The following is a 16,050-nucleotide window of genomic DNA, read 5'->3' as shown; positions in this document are numbered from 1 at the left end:
TACTGCAATATAGATCTACTCTGTTACAAGTAAAAGTCCAGAATTCAAAATGTACTTGAGTAAAAGTACAAAAGTATTGGAAATTGGAAATACTCAAGTAAAGTACAAATACCACTTAAGTAAACCTACTTAGTTACTTTACACCACTGCTCGGAAGAGTGCGTGTGTGAATCATCTGTGACTCGTCTAAGCCTATGAAGTAAACCTTGCCGAGCCATTTGGCCCATAGGGCAGGAGCCTATCTCCTGTTTCTGTAGCGTGAGGCAGCTTGATGCACCTGGACATGAAGTACACCCCCTGGGGCCCTGGACATGACGCTAGTATGTCACAGGAACTTACTCCCAGTCCAACCATTGATGCTGAGTGCCAAGCAGGGAGGCACTGGGTCCCATTTTTCAGAGTCTTTGGTATGACTCGGCCGGGGATCGAACCCCAACCTCCCAGTTGCGGGGCGGACACTCTAACCACAAGGCCACTGAGCCTATATGCTGGGTGCATCCGCTCTGACTCTGAGCCTCTCGTATACCTTCAGTATAATGGGCGATCCAGGCTTGAGCTCGAGCACGCCGGACGGGCTGAACTGCTCAAAGTCGGGGTTGGGGTAGTAGATGAAGCTGGTGTGGTTGAGCGCCGTCAGCACCACCACGTCGTCCAGCTTGAAGCCAAACTCGTCGGGCCGCGCGGCCACCTGGCTGTCCAGGCTGATGGGCAGCTCTGGAGCCTGGCACAGCATGGAGGTGGGGCTCAACACCTGGCACAGCTGGAGGGAGGGAGGGAGAGAGAGAGAGAGAGAGAGAGAGAGAGAGAACGAGAGAGAGATTTGATTTATTTAATTGCTTCATAGAAGGTTAAAAGACAATCGAGGATATATATAGGCCTATAATTTTAAATAAACAAACAAACACCGTAAAGTCAGAGGCAAATTTCCATTGTGGTTCCCTTAGACACAATCGATAAAGCACAGGCAGACATAAAACAAAACATAAAATGCTAAATGTAAGAGGATACAAACTATTCAAGTTCTACAAAATAGAATACAAATAACTCACATTCTTCACTACATTACAATAAGGGAATACATTGAAAACACAGTCAATTCAGTCTCAAGTAGCCAGGATTTAGTTGTACCTTATATAAAGTGCTCAGGCTAGGACAAAATCTAATATCTGTGCCCAGGTTCTTCCATGCAACCTAAATATGCAAAGGATCCTTGAAACCGACCTGATTCATTGCTTGATTTGTGCGTGAGTGCGTGCGTGCGTGCGCGCGTGCGTGCGTGCGTGCGTGCGTGCGTGCATGCGTGTGTTTTAAATGACAATTAACAATGCTGCTACAAAATGTCTTAGGAGACAAATAAAAAATGTTTTACTCTCATGTGCCTGACTGCCTGTACACAAGCCCTAACAATAGAGAGCACCTTGAACCAGCTACACAGTATATCGTCACTGTCAGGCAGAAAACCTCTTATCTCCATATTTTAACTTTTTGTTTTTTTCGTAAACCAACGCCCTATTTAATCATACAGCATCAAATGTTGCAGATCCACAAGCTTGAAACGTGGTGCGAATCGACACATTTTTAGCATGTAGTTCTGCTACTTTTGATGCTTTGGAAGGAATTTTAATCCTGAAAAGTAACAGTTGTGGACATGAGGTTTCCACCCGACAGAGACGATATGAGCATGGTTGTGATGATGTGGTATATAAGATAATCACAGCAGTGCTCGTATACAGTGTGATATTGCTTTTATAGCACTGTATATCATTCGGCCGTAAAACGTGGCAACAGATTATTTATATGATTTGTTTATTCAATCATTTTGTTTGGCCCCGCCAACGCAAATAGTTCTACAACTAACCTGGGAGAACTTACTGGACTGTTGCCAGGCAACACATCAACAAACATTTGCCTGCACACTAGCTTGCTACTTTGTTGTGCAGATCAACACTACTTTGAAGTAACTATAGTAACTAAAAACGTACATTTAACCGCCCTCTGTATAGCTATATATAGTGAGTTTGTAGATCTGCTATTTTCAAAAGATGTGTATACATATTGACCTTGTGAAGTGGGACATTCTGCACAATGACTACTTTTACTTTTAGTAAGTCTATTTTGATGGCAATACTTTACTCAAGTCATTTCTTTTATACCAGTTTTTCTACATGGTGGTACGTGGTATTGATACTTTTACTTACGTAAAGCAAAATTGAGTACTTCTTCCACCACTGTATAATGGCCATAGAGTGTACAGTATAGGGCTTCATATATTACAGTATTATTACCTGCATGTCAGTGATTGCTATCCAATTTGTTTCGACAAATGGACAAAAGGTGCAAAGTGGAGGGAGGCTGTTTGAAGAATTCACCCGGCGCAGTTAGGAGGCGTGATGTGCAGTCTCATCACTCCACAAAGGGGCTTTGATGTGTGAAGATGTGGCCATGATAACTAGCTCCCTCGCTCACCTTCATATCCTCCCCAAAAAGACCTCTACCCCTCTCTCTTCTCCCTTTGGTTCACTTATCCTGGCCTTTATTCTCCTCTCTGATCTTGTCTCCTTCTCCATCTCCATCTCATCTCCTCCTAGATTACGATGTTACATTTGTTCACCGCCTGTCTCCTCTCCTTCATTCCTGTCTCCTCTCCTTCATTCCCATCTTCTTTTTTTCTTGCCCTTTTCCAGTCTTTCGTGACACATGACATATTCACGCCGACGCTTTGATTCGTTCTTCATCCTCTCCTTTCCCCTGCCCGACTCTACCGAGCCTTGTTTTAAAGAACAAGAGACAGGTTTGTCTGCTGTGTCACTGTGATATCTCCATTTTCTCTCAGCAGGATCACCGCGAAAAAACTGACAAAAACAGACTCTTGGTGAGACGTTTTAACATCCGTTCAAACCGTTTTACTCCAACAGGCAGTCTGAAACAGCCCGTCACTCTAATTGGCTTCGTGGACATCAAACCTGACACCCCGGCAGGTTTCTCAGGACACGGTGACAGCCACTATGTGTCGTTTGCTGCTTCTGGAAGGTAATTGCTAAGAAGCAACCGGTGTCGTCTTAAAACTATAGGTACTAGAAAAAGCTCTTTAAATATTTGTGACTATTTGTTTCCTTGGTGTGGTTAACCTGGTTAAATACTGTATATCTTGGATTATTTTTACCAATATTTACACTATTTTGGGGGCAAAAATCCTGGCAAAAATTGCCAATCTACAAAACAATTTTTGTTTTTTCTTAGCGGACCCATAGAGCCCTGGGACAGTATTCGTCGCTGCCGGGTGGACACCTTTTATGTCCAAAACGACAACGTATTACTCCAACTACGTGGCTTGCGGGCGGTTAGGGTCAGGGATTAGGGTTAGTAATGCCGTGTGCGAGTCGGACCAACGCGCCGTCGGGATAACGAGCGGTCGGACTACGGACGCAGCACCGTGAAGCCAAAGGCACTCGTATAGCGGATACAGGGGGCATTGTGTGGTGCATTGTGTGGTCGCATGGCAGCACAGATGCTGGATGGATGTGTTGCCAGGCGTGCTGCTCAGATCGACCGGCCAGATAACATTACCGCCTTTTGTTTCCATTGCTGTCGTCTCTCAATCAGATCACAGAGGACTTTTGTATGGGCTTTGTGTGTGCTACGCTCCCATGGGTGGAGGAGGCAGGGGTACTATAGGCTCCCATGGGTGGAGGCAGGGGTACTATAGGCTCCCATGGGTGGAGGCAGGGGTACTATAGGCTCCCATGGGTGGGGGAGGATAGTGGTGGTAGAAGTACTCACATTCTTTACGTACAGTAAGTAAAACTATCAATACCATCATGTAGAAATACTCAGTTACTAAAAAAGAATACCTCAAAATTGTACTTAAGTACAACTCAATCATTTCAATCTTTATTTCAGACCCAAGGGAGATCCATATATCACAATATAACAAGAAAAACACAATATAATGTACTTAGTTACATTCCACCACTGAGGGGTTCATTTGGTTAGAGAGGAATCCGATATGGGTGATATGAAAATGTGATGGATGGAACCGATTCCTCCGGTTCTGGATCGCAACCCAACCAACCAACCAACGCATGCATGTGTTTTACTCACATTGAGCGTCTCACGGCCGTTGTACTCGGCTCTGATGAGTGGGTTCTGAATGACGTCCAGGTTGGTGCCCGTCACCGTCACCGGCGTGTGTCCACTGGAAAAGACACACAGAATCTCACCAACCGTTATGCGTGTGTGTGTGTGTGTGTGTGTGTGTGTGTGTGTGTGTGTGTGTGTGTGTGTGTGTGTGTGTGTGTGTGTGTGTGTGTGTGTGTGTGTGTGTGTGTGTGGATTGTCTCTCCACCCATCAACCTCCACACTGTGGCGATGGATATTTCAGTGATTCCCAAACTTTTTCATGTCGAGGACGCCCAAATTGACACAAATTAGCCAGCGGACCCCCATTTGAAGAGATATGCCAGGGACCTCCATAAGAGAATAATGTTATGGCTCTAGCGGTGGTGAAGGACCCCCATGCAGTTTGATATGCATTAGGCTACGGACCCCCATTTAATGGCATTTCTTTCTCTGAGACCCCAATTTATATTGTAAAATCAATGTTAATTTAACTCTGAGAGTGTACAAATGTGTACACCCTCAGAGTTATAGAACCATAAGGGTCCATTTGGTTCCATTTGTGCACACTCAGAGTTATAGACCCATAAGGGTCCATTTGGTTCCAAACTATCATTCAGCTGGGGACCGCCTGGAACTGCCTCAAGGACCCCTGGGGGTCCCCGGACCCCACTTTGAGAACCTCTGGTATAGGCTACCTGAAGATGCTCCACTCGGGTTCGATCTTGGTGATGGTGGGGTCCTCCACGTACTCGAAGCGCAGGACCTTCTGGAGGTGGGCTTTATCCACGCGCACCGACACCGACACGTTGCCATAGCCGTTCAGCGAGGCGTGGGTCCGGCACGTGATCCACTGGCCGCCCCTCCTGAGGTCACAGAGGTCACGGAAAAAACACACAGACGTTAGTTAGTCTTATTTATACCCCGTAGTACAACGGTGTATGCCACGAGATGTTGTTTTGACAATCGACACCCTTGCACTTATATTTATTATTTCACTGTAACATAGTTGATAAGGTTCAAGTTCACTGTTCATTGTAAGGGGTGCATACTTAATTCAGACTAGTCATTGGTTAGACATGGGTTAAGGTTAGGTTTAGGTGTGCTGCCCCGTGGGAGGTTAGGTTTAGGGTGAGGGTTTGAGATAGGTTGTAGTTGTAGGACTAATGACTGGTCTAACCAATGACTAGTCTAAACCAAAAACGTAACATTGTTGACTACCGGTATATAAAGTCCACTGTTCACTATACAATAATGGTTCAAATACAATACAACAATGATATTGTTAAAATACAAAATACCCCAAAAATGTAAGGAATAAAGAAAATCTGTATAAAGAACTATCAATTACATAGTTACAAAGCACAAAGTCCACTGGATTTTTAAAAAAAGAAGGAAAAAAAAGACGCAATTTTAACCTGTAAAAAAACTGAAGTGGGTAATGAGGTAAATGGAGCATGGGGAGAGAAGGTACTACTGCTGGCCATGTTTGAAGAAAAGATGGCAAGGACAAATGTGAAAAGTTTCGTGACAGTTAACGGGGTCACGTTGTAGAATAGCTGTGACAAGAGAATGTGGAAACATGGGTACGGTACGTTTAAGAAATTGTTCACAAGCAAAACAAGTAAACAACATAATGATAAGTGTATGACTAAAAGAGTCGATCAAATGTCAACGTCTGATGTTTTGATTCATGCAAATTAGTTCTATTTAATGATGTTTTGTCAATTGTAAATAGTTGACGTTTTGTTTTTTACATTATGTTTTGTTTGTTTTAGTGCATGCTACAGGCCTAGGGAAGACACGTTTAAGGCGTAGGTGTAATTAACAAATGTAAACATATTAAGCTTCAGTCTACATGATTATCAGTCTAGGATTGTTTTGTTTATGGTTGAATTGACTTTATTTTGCTGTTTGTTGTGTGACACAAAGATATATGTTAATCGTAATGTGAATGACTAAGAGCTATAATGAGTCACTTTATAAGCGAAAAGAGCTGCGTGCGATCTGACGTGCGTCGCAGCAACAAGCATTCGTTCATCTTCCATCTCCACGGTTGTTTGTCATTGGTCAAGAGACGCCAGTCGAGACGGATGGATCACCGGCGTTGTGACCGCTATGGCGGTCGGTTTATTGATCAGGGATCAGGGGAAGTGGTTCAGGTCTTATTGTGTGTATGGACTGACAACTAGGCTGTTCCACAAGGTCAACCCTTCCCCCCTCCCTCCCCCAGAACCAAATGAAAATCAAATGAAAAAATGCCACATCGGTGGACATATTGAAATGACTCGAGTTTATGTCAGTTTAAACTGACATAAATGGATCTTCCATCGACTAAACTTGGGCCATTGATTGTCAATGCGCTTGGCCGTGTATGCGTGTGAAGTGAGGGGCGCTCTTATCATCATACATCATCATGCATCACATTACGTGCTCAGCCAATCCAATCATGTCCGTGCGTGGTACAAACACACAAAGCTGGGCAAAGGTCAAAACAGTACTTCTTCCACCGCTGACCTCAGATACGTGCACGGCTGGTCCTTGAACATGACGGACACGTTGCTGCCGGCGTCCAGGTTGCTCCCGGTGATGTTGACCACGGTTCCCCCGGAAACAGGCCCTCGGCTGGGCTTGAGGTGGAGCAGCCTCGGGAGCTATAGTAGAGAGAGAGAGAGAGAGAGAGAGAGAGAGAGAGAGAGAGAGAGAGAGAGAGAGAGAGAGAGAGAGGGCAGAGGTCAAACATACAGTAATCAGTTTCCATCATGCATGAGGATTTAATTATGCATTATAGACTACTAGAGCATTGTTGAGGACCTTGAGTTCGGAGGTCAAACAGCATCAATATGGTAAAAATGTCAATCAGACAAAAATCTATCAATAAATCAGCACTTGCACATGAAACCAGGTTCAAATTGAGGGTAGCAGAGAAAAGTTTTCTCTCTTTTTTATACCACAGAATTTGGGTGGATGGCTTTTTTTTCCTTTTTTGGGATCAGCTCCAGAAACACATTAAACTGGAGCACTCATCCCTTTGGGTTATCTTAACCACTTGAACCCAAACCTTTCTTTTCTAGGGCGAACATTGCAACATGTCTCTAGTGCTTGGAGGTGGTCTCCCCACTCTCTTCCATTGAGAAATGTAGACCCGGGAGGCAGGTAGGACAACACCAGAGGGATATACCACCCAAATATAGAACAAACATGGGGAAATTATCATTCTACTGCTCTGCCACCAACATGTGGAATGCCGTAGCTGACACCATCCCTTAACCCATTTACTTAGACCTGAGCTCGATTCTACCAAACGTTTTCTAAATCATGACAGTTTTCTCAAAAACCTCTGTTTCTATGTCAGTGGTTCTCAAACTATTTCATGTCAAGGACCCCTAGAATTATATGAAATTGGCCTCCGACCCCATCTCAAAATATTTTGCGCCTCCAGGGACGTACCAGAAGCAAAGATTTGAGTTAAAAATGTTCGCTCTGAAACAATATACTACAATACATCTACAAGCTCATAGCGCGGCACTCAGTGCCGCGCTATGAGCTTGTAGATCTGCTATAGTATAAAATGCTTAAAACACCAAAAGGGGTTCCCGTCGTGAATGGATGTGAATCACTGGTTTCTTTCAAAACTGGCCTGAAAAAATCCGTAGACCACTCGATGTAAATGCAAATTCCCATAGAAAGGTGGCGTCATTCACTGCCACCGTTATTCCTGCTTTCTACTAGTCTTTTGTATTTGTTGATGACATGGTAGGGAGATGTATATCCAGTTGTCGTGACTGAACGGTAATTTTCTGCAAAGGTTTTCCTCAGAATGCGGATGCTGGGGTTTCAGTGAAGTCCTGATCATGCAGAGAGTGCAGTGCAGTGCAGTGCATTATGGGTCGGTTTGTCTTCCAGTTCATTTGCTTCGTCTCATAATCGGCTCATCAGCTCGTCTTGTGTGTCGTGACATCTGACCTGACATGATGTAATTCTGTTCACACAGGGTACCGCCGAGACACTAAACCCACCGCCCCCATTAATAGACTGAGAGGGAAAATTGATAACTGCGCATTAAAAATGAGTACATAAGGGGAAGAACTGCACTGGATTTCAGTGGGTGTGTATGTATGCGTGTGTGCATGAGTCAGTGCATGCATATGTGCGTGCACATGCGTCTGTCCATGTGTGTGTGTGTGTGTGTGTGTGTGTGTGTGTGTGTGTGTGTGTGTGTGTGTGTGTGTGTGTGTGTGTGTGTGTGTGTGCGAGGTTGGTGTGCTTGCGATTGTGTGAGAGTGTGTAAGAGGGTGATGTGTTTATGATTAAGTGGCTACAGTACTTAAGGGAGAATGCTGAGAGAGCAGCATACAGAAAAAGTCTCCACACGTGTACAGTATATGTATGCATATGTGCCCGTGTGTGCGTGCGTGCGTGCGTGCGTGTATGTACCGTACAGTACAGTATGTGGCATGTGTTCGGTGCGCTACCTGCAGAAAATATGTCACGAGAGCTCCTTTTATAGCCACTGTTCCATTTCCAACCCCGGGCTCATTAGTGCGTGCCAGTCATCGAGCACACACTTTTTTTTGCAGGTACAGAAACACGAGTGGAAGTGCTGAGTGCAGAGACTTCTGGGCGAGAACGCCATGTCAGAGCAGCCCGGCGACAGGACTCCGAGCATGGCATTAAACACGCCCAGGTGAGAACACAGCGGGGTGTTAACACACAGCCAGTGATTAGAGCAGGCGATGTGGGTTGGTGCCTTGAGGCCCTCCTAACACAACCAGCCGGACTTGACCTGTCTACTACTACTGCGGCCTATAGCGTTGGGAGATCAATCAAGTCAAGACGTCAAGGTTTAAACGTGTGAAAAGTTTCCGTGCGTGTAACACTGTAACACGCCGCATAGACAGACGGTCGGCTGATGGTGCTGTTGTGCGTGAGAGGACATAATATCTCCATGTCAGTGGCCTTGTGGTAAGAGATTGGGATGACACAGTTTGATTCCCCCGGTCCCCCGGTGACCCAATGACTCCCTGCTTAGCACTCAGCATCCACGATTCAGCATCCACGGTAGGATTGGCGTTTCCTGCGACATACTAGCACCATGTCCAGGGGGTGTACTTGCACATCATGTGACATAGTATAGTGTCATGTCCAGGGGTTGTTGTAATGTACATCATGTCTGAGGAATGTACTTGTCAGTTTCTGTATCATGCCGGCTCACGACACAGAACTAGGAGATGCTAGATGCTATATGCAGCTCCTGTCCCATGGGACCACATGGTTTGGCAAGGCTTACGTTTTTTATTAGAAGGTGGCAGTAGTCTACAGGAATCTGCAGTGTAAAATAGACTGGAAAGCTGCCACTAAGCACAGACAAATCTGTGGATGCCGAATCTTTTTTTATAAACCTTACCGTTACTATCCACTATGCAAGTAAGATGAGGTGTCATGGCCTTGAAAAGCTGCTGGGTAATTGAGTGGATAAGCACTCAGAGAGACTCACCACAAAGTAGTACAACTTGGAGGACTGGGCCATGAACTCTGGTTTGCACTCTCCCACGCCCACGCACACCTGAACGTTCCCGGTGAACTGGCTCATTTCAGCTTTTCCCATCTCACACACGATCCTGAGGAACACGCACGCACGCACACGCACACGCACACGCACACGCGCACACACACACACACACACACACACACACACACACACACACACACACACACACACACACACAGTATTGTTATACTTGTGAAAATGGCTTGAAATGCTGTCACACCTTGACATGGTTGCACAGTTCCTTGTCCTGGTGGTGTGAGGTCCCCCAGGACAGTCAACAGAGAGAAAACTCCATTGATCCATATATGTAGGTGGCACACTGGATTGAATAAAACATTTCCGGTGGAATTAATCTTTTTCTAGACAAAAAGTGGATTTCACACTAAAGGTGAGGGTCTGAGAGTCTTCACACCAGGGACAGCAGGCTCTCATCACCTTAAACCCGCCTTTGTTTTACTTTTACTTTTGGCACTTTAAGTATGTTTTGATGCCACTACTTTTGCACTTTTACTCAAGTATATTTTGGATACCGGACTTCTACTTGTAATAATCCCAGGTTATAGCCTGGATACAATGATGTGGGGCCTTTTTCTGGCAGCGTGTTCTCCTCCCACGCGCTGCCAACTCGTAGGACGACAGCAAGAACACCGCCATCCTTTTTCATATATAGCAACGACCTCAAAAAACACGTGCCTCCCTTTTTCCACAGAGCTCAGCACTTTGCTTCATGGAGGGAAAAAATGCTGGCATCTAACTTAGTTTCTTAGGATGAACGGATGCTGGGCTTGTTGATAAGCCACTTTTAGAATGAGTTTGAGATCATGTTAATAGGAGGCACGCCTGTCACTTTTACCAAAGCACTGGATTAAGCTGTAATGAAAACTTAAATGCAGCTTCCCCCAGGGCAATTATGGGATTTTTGCATGTTTGTGCATGGTGCGTGTGTGTGTGTGTGTGTGTGTGTGTGTGTGTGTGTGTGTGTGTGTGTGTGTGTGTGTGTGTGTGGTGTAGAAGCCAAAGATCATGACGTACTGCTCGGCAGGGATGTAGCCTTCCTGGACCGGGGTGCAGTTGACCTTGGCCACCTTCACGTTGCCCTGGATCTCTCTGAACTCCAGGCCCAGGTTCTCCCCACGGATGGTCACCAGGGTGCCCCCCTCCCTCGGACCCCTCAGAGGAGTGACCTGCATGGGGGACACAAAAAAAACATGAAAAAGCACAGGAAAATACAGTTTGATACAAGGTCTGCTAAGAGGATTTTAAAGCCAAGAAAGCCTATATGGCTCGTCTCCATTGGGGTCCTTTTGTAGCCTACTCAATTCATCGGAAGCTTCCATTGTTGTTGAGAAGGAGCGTGGATGTGGGTTTGTCTGCCTGCCTGCCAAATAGGGCTCCATCAGGTCCCATAGGAGCGTGAGTGAGCTGTGTGTCAGTGCTACATAGGGATCCCCAGTCACTGCAGTGGGATTGTGTGTTTATGTGTTATCACTGCTGACAGCATGACCCCCCTGGGGGGGCACGGAGCATGGGGGGGGGGGGGGGGGGGGGATTCGACTGCCTGTGTGTCCTGATCATGTTCGTTACTGTATCAAAAAGATCAAAGGTTCCTTTTGTCTTGAACGTTACATATTTCTTGCAGACTGCCAGACAGGGTATTGTAATGATCCAATCGGCTGAGAGCGGCGAAAGGCCACGTCAGTTCATCCACACTGCCGCAGTGTTCCCGACCGTGCCATGCTGAAAGCGTACGGGTAAAATGAATAGCGCAGCTATAGACATTTGTAACAAGAACACACGTGCACGCACGCACGCACGCACGCACGCACGCACGCACGCACGCACGCACACACACACGCACGCAAGCACACGCGCACGCACGCACGCACACTGCACACAATTGAGTGCAATTGTGGGTCTCCGTCATTAGAGAGCAGAAAAAAAGGGAAATCGGAGATGGGAAGATAGAGAACATAATGAGCGAGGAATGACAGAAAGAGGGATCGGGGGGGAGAGAGAGAGAGAGAGAGAGAGAGAGAGAGAGAGAGAGAGAGAGAGAGAGAGAGAGAGAGAGAGAGAGAGAGAGAGAGAGAGAGAGAGTGAGTCTCCTTTCATTAGCATGAGCCGCTGATTAGATTTGTGACTTTGACAAGCTAATTGACGGTTGGTAAGAGGAAAACACTTCATCACTGGTCTCTCCATCTCTCTCTCCCTTTCTTTCGATCATCGCAGTCTCTCGCTCTCCAACTGTTGATGGCCGATGTCATTATAATGAAGTGCATTAGAATGCATTAGAGGCTCGGCAGCCATCTTGCAGATATATACTCCTCACTCCTCAAGCACAGTGACAGCTTTTATGGAGGACCGCGAGAGGGATGCAATATGTTGTTTCTACAGGATGACAGGGTGTCTGTCTGTCTGTCTGTCTGTCTGTCTGTCTGTCTGTCTGTCTGTCTGTCTGTCTGTCTGTCTGTCTGTCTGTGGGGGACAAATGTCCTGAGATAGATCGAGGAGAGTGAGGCAGGCAGACAGACGGTGTGTGCATGTAGTGGTGGTGGTTTGGTGTGTACACAGGTTACCACTCCATTTCATCATCATCATCTCTTTCTCCTCACCCTCCCATCCAATCATTCATCAGGATAACTGCGGGGTCTCCCTCCCTCCCTCCTCCCATGATGCACCCCTCTCCTCTCCTCCTCAGAGGGACAGAGAGAGGAGGTGGAATCCATCAGCTCAACCTCCTTCTGTTCTAATTCTGTTGCCGCACACTGACCCTCCCCATCCTTGAAATGCACCGTTTACCATTAAAAAATAAAGAGTACTTCTTCACTTGGTCTCTTTGGTCATCCCTCCACCTCCACCTAATCCACCCATTGCTCCGTCATCCTTCATCCCTCCATCTACAGGTCTCACGCAGAGTCACTCATTTCCTCGACCGCATGCAGCGCGCGCGTGCGTGCGTGCGTGTGTGTGTGTGTGCGCGCCCGTCTGTCCAGGGATGAACGATAACTAGAGAAAATGGGAGAGCTCGGTCTCTCCCGGACACCTGGGGTCCAGCATTATGGACACATAAATGGTGCGTGCTTGCGTGCCTGCGTGCATGCTGTACATGAGTAAAATAAATAAATAAATAAATAAATAAATAAATAAATAAATGGCACAACTATTTTAGCACTGTAGGAAATAGAACATAGCATATACATAATAATTAGCATTATGTGAGTGGATGTGGACGTTACACTGTAATATCTCAGTCTGTAATATCTCAGTCTGTAATATCTCAGTCTGTAATATCTCAGTCGACTAAACCGGCTGCTCAGCCAGTTAACGTCATCGTTGCTGTCGGGCACAAACCTCTTAACTCCATATGCCATTTTTTGTCAGGTGAAACCTGACATACAACAGGCCCGTTTTTAATAGCGACCTAGTCTACCTAGTCTTCATCAGTCATCGGCATCCTCATGCTGCCTAAGCCAATGGGGGTCTGACCCCATACCACCTAAGCCAATGGGAGTCTGACCCCATACCCTCAAACGCCACCTAAGCCAATGGGAGTCTATCCCATACTTTGAACCGCAGCCAGAAACGCCGCCAGGCAATCGCGTAGTAATAGTAGCATTGCCTGCCTCCGAAGCTATGACACACGCACCGTGGAAGGGCTGATTTCCGCACCACACCGCAGCCAGCCGCCACTCTACGACCGATACTCGAAGCGAGTCGACAACAGCTGCCGACAACAGCTGCTAATGTTATGAGCTTAAATGGTAGCTTAACTGGACGGACAGCAGGGAAGCCACGACAAATTGAACCACGAACAGCACGTCGCAAACGAACGCAAACAATGGCCGCAAGGTTGTGACACAAACATACACGCTACTAAAATAATATATGGGCATTGGGGGGGAGAACACAATGGAGACAAGAACACAACGGAGACATGACTTAAGTGTGAGATGTGAAACTGTAATAAGTACAACTCTATCACTAAGTATCCGATCCGTAACTAAATCAGATGATTGACTGGCGAGAAGTGACACCGTCATTATGCCAGAGCTATCAATCAATCATGGTGACAGAGGCAAGTGTGCACTCTTGTCGGTTCATTGTAATTAAACCATAGAACCCTACTCTGGGGATTTGCAGATGAACAAGCTTACAACGTGTAGCATTGTTGTGGCTTGTTGCGATTGAGGAGAGCCAGCAGATCATGCAGTGTTTTCAATTGCAGTGGACAGTGGTTCCCAAAAATGCTAGCTTGAGACCCGAACCCAAACTATAGTGAAAATAGCAGATCTACAAGCTCGCAATGCGACGTGTTGTCAGCTTGTACTATGTTCTTGACTTTTCACTTGAACATTGTTATTTATTTATCACAGTATGGACAATATTTTATTTATTTGCTTATTTTCTGTCTGATTCTTTATTTCTTTCGCTTTTCATATTTTTGAAATAATAAAACTACATTGTTGGAAAAGGGGGTATTTACTCACGACCCATAAAGATTGTCTGTGACCCACAAATGGGCGTGCGTGCGTGCGTGCGTGCGTGCGTGCGTGCGTGCGTGCGTGCGTGCGTGCGTGCGTGCGTGCGTGCGTGCCATCGTCTCACCTGTGTGATGATGGGGTTGGTGCACTTGCTGACGCCGTTGGGCTGCAGCCACTGGCTCTCGGGCTGCAGGCAGTGCTGCTTGAGGGTGCAGCGGCTCTCCTTGCTCGTCTTGCACCACACGCAGCCAAACAGAGGGTCCGCCTTCAAACACATCCCGCAGCTGCCTCGCTGCGCGTCGCACTTATACAGGTGGACTGTGGAAGGAGAGGAGGGGAGGAGATGGGATGAGAGAGAGAGGGGGGGGGGGAGCACTCGTGTCAATATTTACCGTGTACAAATGATCACTCAACTGTCAACGGATGTCAATTCAACTTGAACCACTTCAACCCTAGCCTCGGTACGCAGACTTTTATTTTTCTCTACGGCTCAAAAAATGAAATACTGGGGAACGTGAGTCTAGGAGTGGGAGTGAACTACAGTGCAGAGGGGAGTCGCTCTCAATATAGTGACGTCATTTTTGTCTGTTGTTTCAGGGAGGGAGGGGTGGGGGAGTTCTACTCCTCCCGACCCAACACTCCCTGCTGACAGCCTCCACCAGGAGCAGTGGCGTGCACAGACATTTAGAGGGGCAGGTGCTCAAGTTAAAAAAGGGCACCTTGTGCAGCGCGTGGAACCGGCCGGTTGCCTTAATCTATTTTGGGCGGGAACCCCTTTTGGTGTTGGCATTATGTTATGCTTTAGCTATTGAAAAATAGCAGATCTACAAGCTCATAGCGCGCCACCGAGTAGCGCGCTACGAGCTTGTAGGTCTGCTATTTTTGAAAAATCCAAAAAAAAAAAGAGAAAAAAAAAGTTTTTTTTTCTTTTTTTTTTCCAAAAGGGCACATTGCCAAAAGGGCAGGGGGTGCTCTAGCACCCCCTAGTGTCTATCTGTGCACGCCACTGACCAGGAGGCCGTAGCCTGTGTTCTACTCCTCCCGGCCCAACACTCCCTGCTGACAGCCTCCACCAGGAGGCTGTAGCCTCTGTTCTACTCCTCCTGGCCCAACACTCCCTGCTGACAGCCTCCACCAGGAGGACGTAGCCTGTGGTCTACTCCTCCTGGCCCAACACTCCCTGCTGACAGCCTCCACCAGGAGGCCGTAGCCTGTGGTCTACTCCTCCTGGCCCAACACTCCCTGCTGACAGCCTCCACCAGGAGGACGTAGCCTGTGTTCTACTCCTCCTGGCCCAACACTCCCTGCTGACAGCCTCCACCAGGAGGACGTAGCCTGTGGTCTACTCCTCCTGGCCCAACACTCCCTGCTGACAGCCTCCACCAGGAGGCCGTAGCCTGTGTTCTACTCCTGGCCCAACACTCCCTGCTGACAGCCTCCACCAGGAGGCCGTAGCCTGTGTTCTACTCCCTGCTAACAGCCTCCACCGCCGACCCGTATAGGAGTATGTGAAATGACCAATATAAATTATCTCCCTCCCCTGAACATGGGCCAATTGTGTTTGTATAGAAGCCTGACAAAGCCGGATGCACCCACAACGGAGGTTGTGTGTTAGAATGCAAAGTGGTGGTGGTAAGGTACAGTATACTTTACCAGTGCACCACCCGAGCGCAAGTGGTTAAAGCGCAAATAACATACATTTTAAAACTGCTTTTAATATTTAATATCATATTGTCTATGTCCCTCAAAGTTATTTCTAATGGTTTGAGCCTCAATCACCAATCTGATAATTATATTGAAAGCAGTTTTAACTGCAGTACCACAATGTCCTGAGGTGGTGGGGGTGCTGATATGCAGATTATATAATATTTGAGTCATTATAATACTGATGCTAGATAAAAC

The 16,050-nt window shown here is 46.7% G+C and overlaps 1 protein-coding gene across 2 annotated transcripts in view; it reads right to left on the bottom strand.

The window, feature by feature from the left end:
* The window catches only part of plxna4 (plexin A4), a 300,862-nt gene that overhangs the window by 60,297 nt on the left and 224,515 nt on the right, over nucleotides 1-16,050 (bottom strand). For both annotated transcript variants that reach the window (XM_079493988.1, XM_079493989.1), the window contains exons 14-20: nucleotides 14,273-14,466; nucleotides 10,700-10,851; nucleotides 9,614-9,737; nucleotides 6,634-6,770; nucleotides 4,815-4,982; nucleotides 4,102-4,195; nucleotides 527-760 (exon numbers count right to left, since the gene is read on the bottom strand). In XM_079493988.1, coding sequence (XP_079350114.1) covers nucleotides 527-760; nucleotides 4,102-4,195; nucleotides 4,815-4,982; nucleotides 6,634-6,770; nucleotides 9,614-9,737; nucleotides 10,700-10,851; nucleotides 14,273-14,466 — 1,103 coding nt within the window. The remainder of the gene's footprint in view (nucleotides 1-526; nucleotides 761-4,101; nucleotides 4,196-4,814; nucleotides 4,983-6,633; nucleotides 6,771-9,613; nucleotides 9,738-10,699; nucleotides 10,852-14,272; nucleotides 14,467-16,050) is intronic.

Source organism: Electrona antarctica (assembly GCF_951216825.1).
Source record: "Electrona antarctica genome assembly, chromosome: 23".
NCBI lineage: Eukaryota > Metazoa > Chordata > Actinopteri > Myctophiformes > Myctophidae > Electrona > Electrona antarctica.
This window is presented reverse-complemented; position numbering and strand designations above follow the sequence as displayed.